The sequence below is a fragment of the Dama dama genome, chromosome 19, assembly GCF_033118175.1.
Source record: "Dama dama isolate Ldn47 chromosome 19, ASM3311817v1, whole genome shotgun sequence".
NCBI lineage: Eukaryota > Metazoa > Chordata > Mammalia > Artiodactyla > Cervidae > Dama > Dama dama.
Window position 1 is genome coordinate 86848155 of NC_083699.1, and position 21650 is coordinate 86869804.

A 21650-nucleotide genomic window follows, 5' to 3' on the forward strand; every position below is an offset into this window, starting at 1 on the left:
ATCATGAGAAACTCTGGGCTGGATGAAGCACAAGCTGGAATTAAGATTGCTGGGAGAAATATCAATAACCTCAGATATGCAGATGACACCACCCTTATGGCAGAAAGTGAAGAAGAACTAAAGAGCCTCTTGATGAAAGTGAAAGAGGAGAGTGAAAAAGTTGGTTTAAAACTCAACATTCAGAAAACTAAGATCATGGCATCTTGTCCCATCACTTTGTGACAAATAGATGGGGAAACAGTGGGAACAGTGACAGACTTTATTATTATTATTATCATTTGAGCTCTAAAATCACTGCAGATGGTGACTGCAGCCATGAAATTAAAAGACACTTGCTCCTTGGAAGAAAAGTTATGACCAATTTAGATAGCATATTAAAGAGCAGAGACATTACTTTGCTAAAAAGGGTCTGTCTAGTCAAAGCTATGGTTTTTCCAGTAGTCATGTATGGATGTGAGAGTTGGACTATAAAGAAAGCTGAGCACCAAAGAATTGATGCTTTTGAACTGTGGTGTTGGAGGAGACTCTTTAGAGTCCCTTAGACTGCAAGAAGATCCAACCAGTCCATCTGAAAGGAAATCAGTCCTGAATATTCATTGGAAGGACTGATGCTAAAGCTGAAACTCCAATACTTTGGCCACCTGATGTGAAGAACTGACTCCTTTGAAAAGACTCTGATGCTGGGCAAGACTGAAGGCAGGAGGAGAAGGCGACAACAGAGGATGAGATGGTTGGATGGCATCACCGACTCAATGGACATGAGTTTGAGTAAACTCTGGGAGTTGGTGATGGACAAGGAAGCCTGGCGTGCCGCAGTCCATGGGGTTGCTAAGAGTTGGACATGACTGAGGGACTGAACTGAACCGAAGATCCCATTCCAGTAATTGACATCCCCACTCAGGTGAACCTAAAATGTATGTCATCCACAAAATGATTTACTGTCTGAACTTGGGACTGGGCCCTCCACCTCTTCTGGCCATTCAGAAAAGATTAGGTAGAAACCATGGGCTTCCTAACTGGCCGCCAAGAACCCCAGGGCTTGCTCTTCATTTCCCTTGTCATTCACCATCGCTTACAGTACTGGGCGCCCAGAGATGAGCAGGACTGGCCTGGCCGGGAAAACTCCCAGTCTGATCGATGTAGAGAATGAAGTTTCAAACTGACACCTGGCACAGAGGGTGGGAGTGCGGGGCAGAGGGTGTTGTGGGGCAGAGGGGAGACACTGAGCTTGATCAGGGGGGGCGTAGGGCTAGATCTAAGCTTTATAGGTGCAAGAGGAGAGAGCAGAGGTACAGCGCTCTAACCCACCTAGAGGACTCAGATTCAGGGCTGGGCGGCCCTTGCTCAGAGAATACTACACTGCTGGATATTGCAGACTGGGTATAGGAAACCGGTTTTAGGTGATGCTTATCCATGACAAGCCATTTGTCCACATGCTTCAGTGAGTCACAGACTCCCCGGGGCAGAACCCGAGTGTTGCGCCTACAAGCTCTTAGGTCACCTGCACAGAACGTTTAAGTGCGGGGGCGCCCTCAACACTGGGTTTCTATTTAGACCTCGCCAGGCGCCAGCCCAGCAGCCTGACCCCGCCCCCTCCCGCCTGGGCCCGCCCCCGGGGGCGGAGACCGCCGAAGCTGCAGGCTTGGTGTACAGCGGCGAGCGGCTGCCGCGCAGCGCATTCCCAGGCGCAGCGCTCGGTGCTCTGCTTAGAACCCCGAGTTTGCGGCGCGGAAACTGCGCGGGCGAGTCCACTCGGGCAGGTGCGGCGCGGCGCGGCGGTCTGGTCCTCGCCCTTGGAGGACCGATGTGCCCGGGCGTCGCGGCGCGCAGCCCTGAACTCAGGTGAGGGCAGAGGGAGAAGACGAGATGCCCTCGGAGGAGCCCTGCGCCCCCGGCGCCCCGGGGACCGAGCGCGCGCCGGGCCGCGAGCCGCGCCTACCCAGCCAGCTGCTGCCAGAGCTCTACGCCTTCGCGGCGCGCGTGCTGTTCTGCTTGGCGCCCGTCTACCTAGCTGGCTACCTGGGGCTCAGCATCACCTGGCTGCTGCTCGGCGTCCTGCTGTGGATGTGGTGGCGCAGGAACCGCCGCGGGAAGCTCGGACGCCTCGCTGCCGCCTTCGAATTCCTAGACAACGAACGCCAGTTCATCAGCCGCGAGCTGCTCGGCCAGCACCTGCCCGCTTGGGTGAGCCGGGCCTAGCCGGGCGGAGGGTCGGAGTTGGGGCGGATGCCTTGGGGGTTCGGAAGGAACTTGCTGGAGCTGGGGCGCGCAGACCCGAAGGAGGGCGGGAGCCGGGGACCCTCACAACTGGTCCCCAGGGGACAGACCCTGGGGGCGGTGGCCGTGCCTCTCGCCGCGGCGCTCCCTGGTCTCATTCCCACCTCTGGTCCTGTTGTGCTGGGAGCGTGAACCAGGGTTTCACTTGAGGGCCCAGAACCTGGGAGAAAAATCGCAGGCGGGCCACACCCAGGAGAAAAACAAGGGCGTCTGGGACTCTGCAAAGTTACTGGTGAGGGAAACAGAAGACACTTCTTCCACTCGCCTGTTGATTCAAGGCAAAAACGCAGGGTGAAACACTGACAGATACTGCAGTAGCAGAAACGCAGACTAGCTGCCGTTGGCAGAGGCTAGGACAGAGGGAGGCGGCCGGGCTAGAGACGAGAGGTCAGGGCTGGGACTGCCAGGGGGAGAGAGAGGCCCGGCCTCCGCCTACCTGGGACACAGGCTTCTCTCCCTCCCTGGGCTGGTAGAGACACGCAGATACACATTCTGCAGCTACACAACCATCTCCTGGTGTGGAATGAACTGGACTATGGCTTCTCAGATGCTTCTGGTCCTGAGAATCTCCTGGCCCACCTAACAAAAACAAGCTCTAGGCCCCACCTCACAACCCTCAGGTGGAATTAAGGAACCTCCCTGAGTCTCATGATCAGATGAGTTTGGGAAACACCTGCAAGAGGGGTATTCGGTCTGAGACTTGGTCCCCCGTAAGCCCCTTTCTCTGGGTGATAAACTGGGGTTGGTTGTCTCTGATGGCTTCCAGATACATTCAGGCACACGGGGGAGAGCTGTCCAGACCCCTCACTTCCTCTGGCTTGAGGCCTGTACTGTAGAATCCAGCCAGGCTGTAGGTTCCTCACCCCTGCCTGTGACAATAACTTCTGAAGTGGGATGCGAAGAAGATATTAGAAAGGCCTGTTCATGTTAAATTTGAAAGTAAGCTTTATTGCATTAGTTTTCTACAGTTGCTGTAAAGTACTACAGACTGGGTAGCCTAGAAATTTATCAAGACCAAGGTGTTGGCAAGGTTGGTTTCTTCTGATGCCTCTCCTTGGCTCTGTTCCCCTATGTCTTCATGTGGCCCTACCTCTGTATATATCTGTGTTTGAATTTCCTCTTCTTATCATCAGTCAGATTAGATTAGGGCCCACTCTAATGGTCTTGTTTTAACTTAATCATCTCTATAAAGACTCTGTTTCCAAATACAGTCACATTCTAAGGTACTCAGGGTTGGGACTTCAAAATATAAATTTTGGGAGACATAATTTAGCTCATAATACCTTTTATTTATTTATTTAACTGCTTCAGGTCCCAAGTGCAGCATGCAGGAACTTTTTTAGTTGTGGCATGTGATCTAATTCCCTAACCAGGGATCAAACCCAGGCCCCCTGCATTGAGAGCACAGAGTCTTACCAACAGACCACCAGGGAAGTCCCCATAATACTTACTAATATATGGATGGACAGTACAGCTTTAGGAGTAGGTTTACAAATATTGGGTAGCAGCCATGGAGACTGAGTCTGGGGCCTTACTCCCCCAGACCTTGCTTGTTCTATGGAGGCTTGTGATCTTGAAAAGTGTGGGCCCAGAGAGCAGGCCTGTACCTCACCACACTCCTTGCTCACTGTTGAGGGAGCTCAGGCTGCCTTAGGCCTCTGTTGTGACCCCCATGGCAGCCTCAGTCCCTGAGACCTCACTGAGTGACACCTCTGCCTTTTTGCCCCTCTCTGTGTTAGGAAGGCCTCCAGGCACTTAGCTGTATACCAAGGCAATGTTTCTGAAATTGGAGTAAGAATCAGATCCTGTAGCGGCCCTGATACTCCCCAACCCCCTATCCTCCCACAAACACCATGGAAACTGTTCTGGCTTCTCTTGGGGGAGGTGACCCCAGAGCTACACGGACCTAGCCAACAGGGAGCTCAGCGAGATGGATGAGACAGAACACAAAACGGTACCTCCTGGATTCTCACCCTGTAAACCATACCCCGGGCCTGAGCCAGCTGGGTTGAAGCAGTGGCCCTGCCAAAGGCAGTCTAAGCAGAGAAGGCCTGTGAGCACAGTGTGGAGGCACTGTGTGGTTGGTATCTGAGCAGGTGTTGGGTGGTTTGCCTGGCTGATGTGTGCAATACAAGCTGAAGGACAGGGGCCAGATTGAGGTAGGTGTGATGGAGGTTGGGGCTGATTCTGAAGGGAGTCTGGCAAAGGTTTTGGAGAGGTCCTACAAAAAGCGGAAGGGAGGGAGGGGTGAAGCTGGAGGAAAGAGTCCAGTTGAGAAACCAATTTTAGCCAAGGTGGTATCAGTGGTAGTGGGGACCAAGAGATGAGGATGAGAGCTGAGCAGGGTGGGACTGTAGGTGCGGGGGGGCCCCTAGAGCAGGGTGCAGGAGGGACCAGGCTCTTCTGCATTCTGATTTGGAGAGCTGGATGCCTATGACTGGGACCAGGGATCTGGAATGTGAAGCAGGTCTGGGGAAGTAGGTTGTCTGTGTGAACACCTGTGGAGAGCACACAAATAGATGCAAACGTGGGCTTTTGAATCTGCCTCATGGAGATTTCCATGCTTGGGGATGATGTGGAAAATCTGGAACCTACTTGGTTGAATTTCCATCTGCCTGCCTCCCGAGGACACGCATAGTTTATGAAGACAGAGGTGGCTCCCGTGCGGTGGGGAAGAGGGACCCTTGCCCACGGTTTCAGAGCTCGGGCATCTTTATCTTACATGTGGACCTTTAAGTGGGCCGTCCCTGTTGGGAGAACTGGTTTTCTTGACTGAAAGGGGATTGATGGACTATGATCTTTGGTGTCAAGAAATATTTTTACTAATTAGCAACTAACAAGCCACTAGCCAGGGTGTTGAAGAAAAGGTCTTGAGGGCCTCGAAGCCCTACAGGTCATCACCCAGCACCCAGTGAGTGAGGGTGGACCCGCCCGGGCTGCTTGTCCAGCCTGTGCACACCTTGCTCTAATTTGCACCCAGTCCCTGTGAGGGGACAGAGGCCAAGGCCAGGCTGAGCCACACCTGAGAGGCCACAGTGGTACCTTCTCACTGGAGCTGTCCTTTCCTGCCCCACTAGACTCCTCCTCAACTTGTCATACAAGCTGCTGCCTCCAGGTGATCAGAGAAGTTGCTTTCCTGCGCTGGCTCTCATTGTCCCCACCTGAAATCCTGTTAAAGGAGGTTGTTTCTGGTCTAACTTGAGACAGCCCCGCTCCTCCTCTGGTTCCCTTCCAGGAACAGTTCAAGGGAAGGCTGCTTCTGCTATAGAAGGGGTCACAAGTGATGATGCCAGGGAAGCCCTTGTCCTGTGAATGTGGCCCGGCCACGTGGAGAGACAGCAGTTCCTCTTATGAACAGGGGAGTGGCCACTGCCTGCCGCTCATGCCAGTGTTCCTCATACTCAGTTTTTAGATTTTTCAAAGAATTAAAAGCACAACCGAGCAACTTTCACTTTCAAGAGCCTTTTCAGTCAGCCCACCTTGCCAGGGCTGGGAGCTGTGGACAGCACAGTAATAGAACTAGAGACCTTGATCCTATAGTCTCTGCTCCACCACTCATCTAGCCATTGGCCTTGAAGACTCAGTTTCTACACGTGGTTGGGATGAGTTGAGTCTGAAAAGCTGCTTGTTCGGAGCCAGGCATGACTGCATGCTCTGGGGGTCTATCACTGTATCCTTTGCAATTTCCCAGACCTCCCAACTCTCCATTTTTCTAACATGAAATGAAGCTCATTACCAAGTGGCCCAGCAGCAAATGTGCTCTGGAGTTGGATGGCTGCAGGGTGCAGGGCCCATTGGAGGCTCCACCCTTCCTGGGGTTCCGTTCATGGAATTCCAGCTCTGGTACTCCCTAAACTTCCCACCTGATCTTCAGAGTCAGTCCTTCGTGCTCTGGGCTTCTCAGGTAACCTGTACTGCTTGAAGCCTCTACCCTCCCCCGCCCAGAGGCTCAGGCCCCCAGCTGGGTCTCCACAGGCTGTCTTCTAGATCTGGACACAATTGTCCCTTTGCCACCCCGTGGCTTATGGGTTGTTGCTCATGGAGCCCTTGACCAGCGTTCACTTGGATAATTGGTTTGTTTATCAGATATTTGTTGTGCTGCTGCCACAAGTGGGCTGGTGTGAGGAGGGAAGTTTGGTATGAGTCTCACCTGCCTCCAGGTGAATGTGTCTGGGGGCTGAGGGCCTGGTAGTCAGGGGAAGGAACTGTCAGAAACCTTGTGTCTGTCTGTGGTCTCGGGCCTGGCCAAGCTCACTCTCCTGGCAGCCGATAGCAGTCAGTTGGCAGCTTCGTGGGAGACAGTTAACCCTCGTGTATCTGCTGCGGTGGGAGTGGGCCGATGTGATGTGGTGGTGTGGACTTGAAGTCTGAGGCTCATTCACTGGGGGACCTTGAGAAGGTCCCCTGTCTTCTCTGAGTCTCTGATTCCTGCCTGAAAATGATGAGGTTCTAGCGGAGGCTCTAGAGCCTTTTTAGCTGCAGGAGTGTGCCACCACTGATCAGCCCCAACTTAGCTTTTCTCCAGTGCCCCAAACCCACAGGACACTGTTCCCAATCTTTCTTGCCTCCCCACCACCTAAGTGGGGGTGCCCACTGAGGCAAACATCCAGGAGAGGAGAGCCATTCGCTCAAACTATTGAGCGATCCAAGGTTCACAGCAGCATCCCTGGGACGATGATACATGAGAAGGATCCTCCTAAGTTTCTGTGCCAGCTGTTCAGCCTGACAACCAGGGCTGAGCGCTTTGCTTTCCTGAGGCTGAGAGTTCACATTCCTTTTGTGGGTGGAGTAGCAGTCTTCCAGGGCCCAGGCTCCCACAGTCTGTCCTGATACTTCTGCTAATTAGGGGAGTAAATGCAGTGACAGCTGTGAGCTAGGGTGGGAACTCTCAACTTCAACCCCAAAGCTCAATTCTCAGAGTCAGTGTCGTGGAGCCTGGTTTTAAACATCAAGACTGGTTAGGCATGGCTTGGAGCTAGGGACTTCTTTCCCAAAAGGCCCCTACAGCCCCCATGAGGTCATTCATATGGCTCCGAGTCAGGCCCATCTTCAAGAATGAAGGGGCAGGGCAGGTTTTAGTCATGTCCCTTGGGTCTCTGCCCCACGACCTAGTGATGCTTCATGGACTTATCATGTCCTGGGCCTGGATTGGGTAATAAGAGAGGCAGAATGTGGGCCTGGCACAGGGATCTTAGGCATCCACATGTTTGTTCCTTTACTCAGTGAGCAAACATCTATCGAGGACTTGCAGTGTCAGGCACCATGCTGTACCCTGGCCCGCAACATGAGTGACACATGGTCCCTGCTTTCAAGGAACCCCTGAGCTAAATGGGGATTCAGACCCACAAGAACAGCCTTTTCTGACACAGCATGATCAGTCCTACAAGGTGGAATGCACATTCTGGGAAAGCATGGGGGAGGGAATGAATCTAACCCAGACAGCCTCCTTGGAGAAAGAGGCTGTAGGAAGGGGTGGGTCACTCTGAACCCAAAGTTTCCATCATGTTTGGTCACTTGAGTGCCTCATCTTGTCCTGGGATGAGCAGATCTGGATGGTAATTAGTGATACCCAGACTCACAGGACTCTGATACTGGAAAAGATTGAGGACAAAAGTCGAGGAGGGTGGCAGAGGATGAGATAGTTAGATAGCATCACTGACTCATTGCACATGAATCTAAGCAAACTCCGGGAAATAGTGAAGGACAGAGGAGCCTGATGTGCGGCAGTCCGTGGGGTCGCAAAGAGTCAGACACCGGATAAGACTTAGTGATTGAACAACAGCAGCAAGACTCACAGTAGACTGCCTGGTGCAAGTTACGGGGAGCTGAATCTTCCTGGAATAGAGGTGTCCCCGAAACCTTTTCTCCAAGCTAAGGATCCAAGTCATTGGGAGGTCAGCTGTAGGTTGGGATCAGGGTCAAGGGTGGAAGAGTCCCTGTCCTTCAGCAGGGGACAGAAAAGCATGGAGAGCTGATTCCAGCTTCTCTTGGCCTTGTGGTCCAGAGCCTTGACCCCAGGCAGAGATGGCCCGTCTGTAGGTATGACCCCAGTGACTTTGGGGGAGCTGCTGGGAGGTGTGAGCTGTCTTCCCCACTATGACTCATGAAGGCCACAACACAGCTACATAGAGGAGCAGGGGACTGGGGCCCTGCCTTCCTATCCTCCCACCCCTCCATTCGTAGTTACTTCTGGTAGAATCTCAGGCATTTTTAAATCTCAGGAAACCTAGAGCTCATAGCCCCAAAGTGTTCCCATGTGCTGGAGGAAAGTTTCCCCCCTCTCTCTTCCCCTCCCTTCCTCCACCACTTCCTCTTCTACTGCAAATAGTGAAGAGACAGTTAAATGTTTTCTGGCCCAGTGGGAACTATTAAAGGAACAGAGTCTCATTCTTGTTACCTATCCTGTCACTTCAAACCAAGATGACGGTTGAATCCCTCAGCCTGCACTGGGAGTCGGGGCTCAGCTCCTGTGTCGGTGTGGGTGGCTGCTCCTGCCTGAGAGGTCCCATCCCAGTGTGCCCAGGGCCACTAGTCCTTGAAAAGCCAAGGAACTCTCCAGGAGGTAGGACGTTTCAAGATCCCAGGTTCACCCACTCCATTCTTTTGCCCATACTATGTTTACTTTTTAAAGTAACTGGTTATAAACTGGTTTAAAATCTCGTTTTTCTGGTTATAAAAGTGCACATATTCCCATGGTAGGATAGTTGGAAATGGACTGTAAGTAAATATTAGAGTAAGCATTTACAATTCCACCACCTGGAAATATACCCTATGTTTGAGAGCACTTCCTTGGTATAAAAGGTGTATGAAAACAATCTTTTGAAAACTTGTACCCTTGAATTTTTTTTTCTTTTTGTGTCCTTAATATTATCTTGCAAACATTCTTTCAAAAAATCCTTAAAGGTTATGATATCCTTGATATAAAGAGACCATAAATGGCTTGACCATTTCTTGGACATCCACTATTTTGGTTATGTCCAAGTTTGTCCTGTTTCTGTGGTGGGCCGAGGTGGGTGGTATTTCCTCTCTGTGTCTGGAAATTTCTCCCTCTGATCTTCCAGTCTGATTCCCTTTACTCTTCCTTCAAGTCCAAGCTCAGGAACCTATGCTGGGACCCTTCTGTCACACCCACTTCCCCTGTTGACTTGAACCTATCTATTTTTGTTGTTGTTGTTGTTTTGTTTTGAACCTACCTATTTTTATGTCCAACTTTTCCTTCAGATCAAATATTCTTTTAAGGTATGTGTCTTGTACCTCTCTCTACCCTCAGCTCCTTGCTCAGTGCCCAGTTCAGATAGGCTTTCAATAAAAATCTGTGGCATGAATGCCACACTGAACATCTGCAATGTAAATCTTGGTCCCTGGATTTCCCTGGAGTTCCAGCAGTTAAGACTTGGGCTTCCAATGCAGGGGACCTGGGTTTGATCCCTGGCTGGGGATCTAAGATCCCACAAGCTCTGCAGTATAGCCAAAAGATTAAAAAAAAAAAAATCTCAGACCCTGCTTCTCTAATTCCTTACATAGATTACACATTAAACTTATCTGTCAAAACTTAAGAACTTGAAGGGTCCTCATTTCCACCTCACCGTGGCCTTATCAGCATGGAGGAGGGACAGGTGGAGGAGGAAGATGATGACTATTGCTGTTCAGCCACATCTCCCTGCTCAAATTCGCTGAGTCAGTGATGCCATCCAACCATCTCATCCTCTGTCATTCCCTTCTCTTGCCTGTAGTCTTTCTCAGCATCAGGGTCTTTTCTTCACATCAGGTGGCCAAAGTATTAGAGCTTCAGCTTTAGCATCAGTCCTTCCAATGAATATTCAAGGTTGATTTCCTTTTAGATTGACTGGTTTGATCTCCTTACTGTCCAAGGGACTCTCAAGAGTCTTTTCCAACACCACAGTTCGAAGGCATCAATTCTTTGGTGCTCAGCCTTCTTTATGGTCCAACTCTCACAACTGTACATGACTACTGGAAAAACCATAGCTTTGACTATCCGGACCTTTGTTGGCCAAGTAACGTCTCTACTTTTTAATATGCTGTCTAGGTTGGTCATAACTTTTCTTCCAAGGAGTAAGCATCTTTTAATTTCATGGCTACAGTCACCATCTGCATTGATTTTGGGGCCCAAGAAAATAAAGTCTGTCACTGTTTCCATTTTTCCCCCATCTGTTTGCCATGAAGTGATGGGACCAGATGCCATGATCTTCATTTTTCGAAAGTTGAGTTTTAAACCAGCTTTTTCACTCTCCTCTTTCACCTTCATCAAGAGGCTCTTTAGTTCCTCTTCACTTTCTGCCATTAGGGTGGTATCATCTGTATATCTGAGGTTATTGATATTTCTCCTAGCAAAATTCTCTTGATTCCAGCTTGTGCCTCATCCAGCCCAGCATTTCACATGCTGTACTCTGCATATAAGTTAAATAAGCAGGGTGACAATATACAGCCTTGACGTACTCCTTTCCTGATTTGGAACCAGTCTGTTGTTCCATGTCTGGTTCTAACTGTTGCTTCTTGACCCGCATACAGGTTTCTCAGAAGACAAGTAAGGTGGTCTGGTATTCCTATCTCTTGAAGAATTTCCCAAAGTTTGTTGTGATCCACACAAAGGCTTTGGCGTAGTCAATGAAGCAGAAGTCGATGTTTTTCTGAAATTCTCTTGTTGTTCCTATGATTCAACGGATGTTGGCAATTTGATCTCTAGTTTTTCTGCCTTTTCTAAATCCAACTTGTACCTCTGGAAGCTCTCGGTTCATGTATTGTTGAAGGATTTTGAGCATGACTTTGCTAGCCTGTGAAATGAGCATGATTGTCCGGTAGTTTGAACATTCTTTGGCGTTGCCCTCCTTTGGGATTGGATGGTTGGCCTTTTACTAATTTAATGAGCAAGAGGATACGTTTTTTACCCTCCAGGTATTACCAGACCTACCACTGAACTCTCTGGCAATTTAGGATTATACTCAGGCGGGGCTTCCCCAGTGGCTTAGTGGTAAAGAACCTGCCTGCAGTGCGGGAGACCTGTGTTCAATCCCTGGGTCAGGAAGATCCCCCGCAGAAGGGCATGGCAACCCATTCCAGTATTCTTGCCTAGAGAATCCCATGGACAGAGGAGCCCAACAGGCTACAGTCCACTGGGTCACAATGAGTTGGACACGACTGAAGCGACTTTGCATGCATGCATGCATGCACTCCTTGAAACAATGACTCTGCAGGTAGCTCAGAGCAGTCCCTCTCTGCTCTGAGCCCTTACTCCTCAGCCTGGATGACAGGCTTCTGCCACCCACATTATCTGTCTGCTCAGTCATCCTGCTGAGTCCAGCCAACTGAGGACAGTTCAAGGCTAGTTGTGCTGTTCTGGAACCTAAAGATTCTAGAACAGTTGTTATTGTTTAGTTGCTCAGTTATGTCCAACTCTGCAACCCCATGGACCTGTAGCCCGCCAGGATCCTCTGTCCATGGGATTTTTCAGGTAAGAATACTGGAGTGGGTTGCCATTTCCTTCTCCAGGGGAATCTTCCCACCCAGGTCTCCTTCATTGGTAAGTGGATTCTTTACTGCTGAACCACCAGGGAAGCCCAAAAATGAAATTCCAAGCTGGCAAAGCAGTTATTTCTCTTAAGGCACTTTGGGCAGGGTGATTTTCACCCCCAAAGCAGCAGATCTAATAGCTGTTTTCAGGACTTTCCTGGTGGTTCAGTGGTTAAGACTCCAAGCTTCCAATACGGGGGGCTCAAATTCAGCCCCTGGTTGGGGAACTAAGATCCCACATGCTGTGCTGTGCAGTCAAAAATAATAATAATTTAAAAAAGCAGTTTTCATGGTTAAATGTTTACCTCCCAAGAACAGAGGAAAAAAGGGATGTAAGGCAATGTTTCATCAGGAGATAAGTGACTGAAATATGGGCTATTTTCTGGTGGGGGAGGAACTCTGCAGAGGCACCCACAGAGCAGGGACTGTCTCAAGAGAATAAGAGCCCAGCAAGGCCTCTAGTGCAGCATCCCCTTCCCCACCAGACACCTGGAGAGGATCTTCTCTCTTCTTTCCAGTGGGGGGCGGGGGCGGTTGGCAAGATCAGATGAGTCAGCAGGAGTGTGTGTATAGAAATGCCCTTTGGAGCAGGATCCAGAGGCTTTTTTCTTTTTCTTTCTAGAAAAGAGAGTGTGTACTTAGATCTTTGTGTGTACATGTGATTTAGTGGCAGAAAGTGAAGAGGGACTAAAGAGTGTCTTGATGAGGTTGAAAGAGGAGACTGAAAAAGCTGGCTTGAAATTCAACACTTAAAAAACTAAGGATCATAGCATCTGGTCCCATTACTTCATGAGAAATAGATGGTTAAGAAATGGAAACAGTGACAAATTTTATTTTCTTGGGCCCCAAAATCATTGTGGATGGTGACTGCAGACATTAAATTAAAAGACAAGTGCTCCTTGGAAGAAAAGCTATGACCAACCTAGACCACATATTAAAAAGCAGAGGCATTACTTGGCCAACAAAGGTCCGGCTAGTCAAAGCTATGGTTTTTCCAGTAGTCATGTACAGTTGCGAGAGTTGGACCATAAAGAAGGCTGAGCACCAAAGAACTGATGCTTTCGAATTGTAGTGCTGGAGAAGACTCATAAGAATCCCTTGGACTGCAAGGAGATAAAATCAGCCAATCCTAAAGGAAATCAACCCTGAGTGTTCATTGGAAGGACTGATGCTAAAGCTGAAGCTCCAATATTTTGGTCACCTGATGTGAAGAGCTGACTCACTGAAAAAGGCTCTGATGCTGGGAAAGATTGAGGGTGACAGGAGAAGGGGGTGGCAGAGGATGAGATGGTTAGATAGCACCACCAACTTGATGGACATGAATTTGAGCAAATTATGGGAGAAAATGGAGAACAAAGGAGCCTGGTAGGCTGCAGTCCATGGGGTCACAGAGTTGGACATGAGTTAGCGACTGAACAAGTGATTCTGTGGATGGGTCTGTGTAGTTCTGGGTGTGTGTGTCTATGTGTGTACATGTATCTGTGCATCTATGTATATCTTGGTGTGTGTGTCTACATGTGTGTGTCCACCTACCTGTATATGTCTGTGTGTGTCTACATGTCTGTACACAGCTGCTCCCATGGGAGGAGCCACTGTCTTTGTGAGAGGGAAGCAGGATTCACTGAGTGACAGGCATGCTCTGTAAGTGAAGCCCTCTAGTCCCCTGCCTCCTGAGAGAGACTGGTGGCCAGAACCTGCTGTCCAGGCCTCTCAGCCCAACTCCAGCCCACCCCCCAGTGGCATGCAGCCCTCACACTCTGGTTCCATTTCCTCACTGCTGTGGAATCACTTTTCCTAAAGAGTTTAAGAAATAAAGCATGTGACCACCTATAGATGAAGCACCAACATGATCCATTTTGGTGGCCCCTGCCAGTCTAGAATTCTTAGACTTGTTTTTATATATATATATATACACACATACATATATATATGTATATACACACACACACACACACATATATATATATTTGTTTATATTTATATGGCTGCACTGGTTCTTAGTTGTGGAATGCAGGATCTTCAGTTGCAGTATATGGGTCTAGTTCCCTGACCAGGGATCAAACCTGGGTGCCCTGCACTGGGAGTGCAGAGTCTTAGCCACTGGACCACCAGGGAAGTCCCAGACTTGGTTTGATTCACAGTCTTTCTTGCCTCTCTAGGCTCTGATTACCACTACTCTTGACCATATCTAAAAATGCTGTCATTAATTATTAGTCCACTTTGCCTCAAAGGCTTTGGCCCAAGTACACTAATAGCAGCATGACAGTGTTAGCTTAAGGAGGCCTTAGACGTGGGCTGAGAGCTCATCTGTTGAAACTTGCCTGAGGGCTCCTGCGGGCGGAAGAGCAGGCATCTGAGATGCTGGTGACATGACCACAGGCCCCAGCAACTTTTGAATTTTCCAGGATTGCTCTGGAGAACTGCCCATACCTGTAATACATCAGTCAGAAGAGTGTTCGTGTTTCTGTGGAGATGAAACTTCAAGAGCTCTGTCTCCATTTAGAAGTACATTTGTTCTTTCTCTGGACTGTAGATCCTGCAGGCAGCACAGGACTGAGCAACTTCTCTGCTCTCAATCAGGAGAAACCTGAGGCTGCTGGAAAAGAACCACACACTTGTTAGAGGCCAGGGCAGTGCCTCGAGCCAGGCAGAATCGTGATACTGTGTTTTTCACCGGTTAGTTCATGCCCCCCTTTGCTCTTTGTGGCACAAAAGATATTCCCTTTGTAAAAGAATTGAGGTCTGTAGGCTACTGGTAAAAATGTGATGACAAAGCTATATTCTCCTAAGATTAATCACTGGAGACACAGGCTGTGACTATACCCCTGGTCAGGAACACTGGGGAGCAGAAAGGCTGCCTTGTTCTGGGGCTGAGGCGGGTCCTCCAGCCTGGGAGGCCCTGAGCACTCATGCTTTCGCATCCTTCACCACCAGGATCATAAGAAGCAGGTGAGCTTATTAAAGATGCAAGTTTCAAGGCCCTGCCCCATCCTCCTGAGTCAGAATCTCAGAGGGATCTGACCAAGAATCCACATCTCACCAGCTTTCCAGGTGATGTTTTTATACAGAAAAGTTTGAGAACCGCTCAGAATCTAGCCCTTTGCATTGCCTGGTGGTGGGTGTGTCTCTCATCCTAGCTGGTCCCACAGACTCCTGGATACTCCCAGGCTCATGGGAATTGGAACAAAAGTGACTTTAGGACTCAGCCTGAGAGTGAGTCAACCTGGCTTCTTTTTCTGCCTTCCCTTTGTTTACCTGGGAGGGAGAGACACAGGCAGAGGCTATGATTGGATCCTTTTGCCCTGCCTACGTTTGGAGCGCCCCCATTGGGCAGAATTTCCCATGGCCTCGTGGGCATTGGGCTCAGCCTATCAGCAGAGGCCAGCGAAACAGCAGTCGCCCCTGGTCCTTCCTCTTGTGCTTCAGCGATTTTAACTGTGTTATCCTCTTCTCATTTTCTGTTCTCCTTTCTCAGCAGTCTCCCAAAGTGCAAAAGAGACACAGGGGATTTGCTGGGCTTTGGATCAAACAGAACTAGACACACAACCCACATAATCTTGTTCTTGGCAAGTACCTAAGGTCAGAGGTCTCAGTGATTGTACCTCTGAGGTCTGTATGCCTTCCACCAACAGTCACCATTTCTGGAGCATTTACTCTGAGCTGGGAAGTGTACTGAGCACCATACTTGAATTGTTTTATTTAATTTTCTCAGTAACTCTGTGAAGTTGGTAGTACTGTGCCCACATTATGGGTGGGAAAACTCAGGTTAAAAGGGGTGGAATTTTAAATGCATAGGAGTAGGTTAGAAAAGCACTAAGAAATAGACTTCAAATGCTGACAGTTCAGGTAGCAGAAGGAGAGGGTAAATGGATGAGGGAAAAGACTTGAAGGCTGGACTTAGGTGAAAAGATGAGTTCTGGTCTCCTGGTTGATGTTGGCAAGTACTATTCTCTGAGCCTCTCCTCATATGTAAAATGGGGATAACTATGTGTTTGCTGTTTGCTTTATACAACATGAGGAGGAGCAAATGAAAGTGTCTATGGAACCCTATGCATGTGTTAGTTGCTCAGTCATATCCAACTCTTTGTGACCCCATGGCCTGTAGCTGCCTCTGTCCATGGGATTCTTCAGGCAAGAACACTGGAGTGGGTTGCCATTCCCTTCTCCAAGGGATCTTCCTGACCTAGGGATCAAACCCAGATCTCCTGCATTGCAGGCAGATTCTTTACCATCTTTTACCTCCAGGGAAGCCCTTAGTGACCTAGAAAGTATGACCTACTGGTGAAGGCTCAGGTCCCATGAGGGCAGTCCTCTGCCAAATTAGACTTTCTGCAGGAGAGGATAACAGTGGTATGTAATGTTTTGTAAGAGGAGTGAGTGTGGAAGAGTGGAAAATCACAGACAGTCCTGGACCTGGGTCACAGATCTAGTACTCCACAGCTGGTGATTGTAAGTTCACTCTCAGCCTTAGTTTCATTATCTGTAAAATGGGGCTAATAAGGGATTAAAGTAATTCTTAAAGGACATAACATGAATTCAAAAAGACTGAAAACAGGATGGAAAAAAGATACAACTGGACAACTTTGAAATAAAAGAAAGCCCATAGTAACAATTTTCATATTAACTCAGATATGTCTTAAAGACAATGATGTTATATGCTTATAAAAGTGTGAAAATGTTAGTTTCTCAGTCCCGTCTGACTCTCTACACCCCATGGACTGGAGCCCACCAGACTCCTCTGTCCATAGAATTCTCCAGGCAAGAATACTGGAGTGGTTGCCATGCCCTTCTCCAGTATGCTCATTAAAGGAACCATAATTAAGAAGGTGTAATAATCATGGTCATATATGTACTTCATAATATAAACTTGAAATATAGGCCAACAACTCACAGACTGCTCAGAGAATTAGATAAATCAGCAGTTGGGCTTGAAATTTTTCATATATTCCTCTCTGAAAATGAAAAATCAAGTACACAAAAGAGTAAACAAGGGTAAAGACTATTTAAAGGCAGTGATTAATAATTTGGTCATACATGGAACAGTCATAGGAATTAATCATATACCAGGCTACAGAGATATTATTGATATATTCCAATGAATCATGTACCAGGCCACAAAGGTATTATCAATATATTCCAATGAGCAGACTGTTCAGAACATAAAGAAATGAAATTAGAAAACAATAATAAATAGTTGTAGGTATATGTCTAGATAATTTAAAATATTACTATTTAAAAACCATTGTTTTAGAAAGAAAAACATCAATATAGTATATTAACGTATATATATGGAATTTAGAAAGATGGTAATGATGACCTCATATGCAAGACAGCAAAAGAGACACAGATGTAAAGAACAGACTTTTGGACTCTGTGGGAGAAGGCGAGGGTGGGATGATTTGAGAGAATAGCATTGAAACATGTATATTATCATGTGTGAAACAGATCTCCAGTCCAGGTTCGACACATGAGACAGGGTGCTCAGGGCTGGTGCCTGGGATGACCCTGAGGGATGGGATGGGGAGGGAGGTGGGGGGTGTTCAGGATGGGGAACACATGTACACCCATGGCTTCATGTGAAGACTGTATGGCAAAACCCACCACAATATTGTAAAGTAATTACCCTCCAATTAAAATTAAAAAAAAAAAACATTGTTTTTAAAACATGGAAATTTCAAAAACTTAGAGCTGAATAATGATGAAAAACGATGTCAAAAATTGTAAGGGAATTTATAACTTTAAATTTATCATAAAATAAGAAAAATTGAAAAATGATTCAACTCTAAAACTCACAGAGTTTGACTAATAAAAGAACAATAGGTTTAGATCAAATAAATAAGAAGGAAGAACATGATAACTATAAGGATGAAAATGAAGGAAGAGAATTTTTAAATAACAGTAGGGACTTCTTTGGTGGTCCAGTGGTTAAGACTTCATGCTCCTAGTGCAGGAGGCATGGGGTTTGAACCTTGGTTGGGAACTAAGATTCCTCAGGCTGCTCAGTGCAGCCAAAAATATAAAAGGTAAAGAAAATTATTAACTGAAGTTAGTTGTCTGAAAAGATTAAACAATAGGCCAATAGGCACAACTTTGTCAAGCTTGATTATGAAAAAAGATAAACTATAGAATGAAAAAGGCAGAAATAACTATATAGGTATAACAGATTAAAACAATGAAATATTGTAAATAACTGTGTATCAAGACATTTGAAAGCCTGGATGAACTAGATACATTTCTAGAAAAATACAAATGTCAAGATTACCACACTAAGAGATCAGTAGACCTTTAACCGTTAAAGACACCAGTTCAGTTCAGTCGCTCAGTCGTGTCCGACTCTTTGTGACCACATGAACCGCAGCACGCCAGGCATCCCTGTCCATCACCAACTCCCGGAGTCCACCCAAACCCATGTCTATTGTATCAGTGATGCCCTCCACCCATATCATTCTCTGTCATCCCCTTCTCCTCCTGCCCTCAATCTTTCCCAGCATCAGGGTCTTTTCTAATGAGTCAGCTCTCTGCATGAGGTGGCCAAAGTATTGGAGTTTTAGCTTCAGCATCAGGCCCTCCAATGAATATTCATGACTGATTTCCTTTAGGATTGACTGGTTGGATCTCCTTGCAGTCCAAGGGGACTTAAGTGGTAGGTATCACTTTGAATCATTAGTGTATAAAACCTAAGTGAGATATCAGGCTAGCTAAATATTTTAAGTAGGATTTATCCCAGGAAAGAGAGATGGTTCTGGTTTAGAAAGAAACATCAGTTAAGTTGATCACATTAACGGATGAAAGGGAAAAAATAACTTGGTACGAGAAAGTATTGAATATAGTTCAATACCCATTTATAATGAGAGCTCTTGGAAGTTTAGAAATTGAAAAGAATTTCCTCAGTCTGATAGAGGCTGTCTTCCCAAATTTATAGCAAAAATCATGCTTAATGGAGGAACTTCCTTTTGGGGTCTGGAACCAGATAGAGCTACTTGCTAACACCATGAGTGCCTATGTAGTGCCAGAGGACTGGCCAAGAGAAACAAGTGTAAGGATAAGGAGTGCGAGAAAAAGAAATTGTTATCACTTGGAGATTACAAATGTGTATAAATTAGCTATGAGAATTAACAGAACTGGTAACAAATTTCAAGAAAAGTTGCCCAGAAAATGAAACATCATTTTTAGTAACTGCAAAACCCACAGAGTAATGTAACAAAAAATGTGTAGGACTTCTTTAGAGAAAAGGTTATGATCCTAAATGTGAATACAATCATACAAAATGATTGTGTTTTTCAAAAATGAATTTGTATGAATTCATGCAAATATGAATAAATAAAGGAAAATATTCTGCTCATGGATGCAAAATGTCATACTGTTAAAGAGGTCAGTTCTTCCACAAATTAATCTATAAATTTGGAAATATAACTATTAAAACCCAAGGAGGGTATTTTTGGAGAAGGTTGACAAGATGATTCTGAAATTCATACAGAAGCAGAAATACCTACTATTATCTAAAGCAGTTTGAAAAAGAAAAGCAAAAAGAGGGGAATCACCCTACCCCAGGTTATATTGCGAAGTCACAGAGATTAAAATAGTGTGGTAGTGATGCCAGAAAAGGCAAACAGACCGTGGTGTTCAATGCCAAGTCCTGAAACACACCGAGGTGCACGTGAGACGCTCACGTGTGAGGGAAGTAACTTCACTAGTTAGGAGGAAACATGAACTAATCTCCCACCTCCTCTCCCTCCCTCTCCTCCTCCCCCTCCTTTCCTTCCTCTTCCTTTGCTCCTTCCCCTTATCTTCCTTCTTAGAAAATTGCCTTTAAGTATGTGGATAAATTATATACCTATCTCACCCACTATAAAAAATAAATTCCAGACATATTGAAGACCTTCCTTTTATGTGAAAACTAAAACACAAAGCCAATAGATAAAAACATAGAATAACTTTGAGAATCTGGAGTCGGGAAAGGTCTGAATTATAATGAGAGAGAGACTCGTTTGTCTACATGGGACTGACACGCACTGGGTGTGAGAAATTGCTCCATAAAGGTCAGCCTGTCTGTTTCCTTCCCTGGTCCCGAGCTTACTCAGGGGCAGTCACAAAGGAGGTGGCCCAGCTCTTGGGTTGTCTCCCGGAGGAGGGTGACAGGGCTAAGATTCAGACTCAGGGAGGCCCTTCGGTGCCTAAGGCAAAATAGGGTGTCTTCATGGTCTCTTTGTCTGAATCACTGCTTGTGTCAGGGGTTCAGACTCACTCTCTGGGGGCATCTCTTAGGCAGGAGCCTCAAATACAGGCGAGGGTGGTCAGGAGAGACCAGGACAACATACTCAGTGAGGGCCCTGGGCCTTCCATGCTGTCATCCCTTCAGGGTGAGTGTGGGTCTTTCTAATGCAGGTGGTGGGCTGGTCAGTGGTCCCTTACAACCAACCCTGACTGAACTCCAGGATCATGCCAGGAACTTGTTAAAAATGAATTGGAAGCCCCCACCCTGGTGCACCTGATTCATCAGATGGAGGCAGTGCAGGAATCTTGGTCTGACTAGATCCCAAGTGTGGGTGAGGTCAGACCCAGCGTGCTGGACCACCTTTCCGGCATTCAGGAGATCAGAACTTCTCAGCTTCCAAGGGAGAGATCCACCTGGGCAGGGGTGCAGGGCATTGGAAGGGGTGTGCACATAGGGTGTGTGGGGGCGGGATGGGAAGTTAAGGTGGAAGAAAGGGTATGAAAGGTCCAGCCAGCAGGCCTGGGCAGGAGAAGGGCAGAGGCCCCAGGGACAGCCCCACTGTAACCAAACTCTCCCTTTTGTGGAGCCTCCCTGCCCCAGCCTGCGTGCTGATCCTGGACTGGAATAGCCTGTTAGTGGCATGCTTCCTTTAGCAGCCTGGGAGCTCCTTGAGGATAGGAGCATTCATTCATTCCACATTCATTCATTCATTCATACATTCATTCATTCCACAAATAGTTATTAAGACATTCATACACCAGAGATAGGCATTAAGAGGGAGCACAGCTGAGTCAGTCCACCAAAGCTTGCCATGCAGCGAGGAGGCATGCAGAAGACCAAGCAACTTTAATAAGGTGTGTTGAAAGCTGTGATGGAGAAGCAGCAACACCTAATCGGGACACTGAGCCCCAACCTGAGAGCTCTGAGAAGGCTGCCCGGAAGAAGGGAGGTCTAAGAGCCGGGTGAATGGAGCAATCGAAGGGAAGAAAGAGGTCTGACTCAGCCCCATATGCAGGAGTTTTACTTCAGTGCTAGGTAGTGAGTGTACCCAGGAGCAATGGAGGAGTCTCCCCCTGCACTGACCTGGAACCCAGTTTGGTGAACTGGTCGGGCTGACCCTGACTCCTGCCCCACTCCCTGCAAGATTCCTTCCCCATTATCCCCTTCCGTTCCTGGGCCAGACTGGCTCCCTCTCTGGGAACCAGGTAGTATTGGCAGCACCTGGGAATATTAGACATGCTTCTCCAAGTTGGTATCGGCCCCAGGCCCAGAGCTGCGGAAGCTGAGTCTGGGAGGTTGGTGTGATGTTCCAGGGGTTTCAGAAGCACTGGGCTCCTCTAACCTCTCAGGCTGTTAACAACTGCTCCGAGGGAATTCCCTGGTGGCTCAGTGGTTAGGACTCCTCGCTTCCCCTTCAGGGGACATGGGTGCCATCCCTGGTTGGGGAACCAAGATCCTGCAAGCCACTCAGTGCAGCCAAAATTTAAAAAACAGGACAAAAAAATATTGCTCATGAGAGAATGAAGTCTCTCTCCCCTCCTTTGGGAACGGCTCTTCTGGGCAGGTGGACGAGGCCTTGGTCCATGTTTAGATCCTTGGGGGCATCCCTGGGCAGCACAGGGCCTGGCAT

General features: G+C 47.7%; 1 protein-coding gene across 2 annotated transcripts in view; it reads left to right on the forward strand.

Moving 5' to 3' along the window:
- The first annotated feature begins 1866 nt into the window (after window positions 1–1866).
- The window catches only part of ESYT3 (extended synaptotagmin 3), an 88135-nt gene continuing 68351 nt past the window's right edge, over window positions 1867–21650 (forward strand). For both annotated transcript variants that reach the window (XM_061167687.1, XM_061167686.1), the window contains exon 1: window positions 1867–2184. In XM_061167687.1, coding sequence (XP_061023670.1) covers window positions 1867–2184 — 318 coding nt within the window. The remainder of the gene's footprint in view (window positions 2185–21650) is intronic.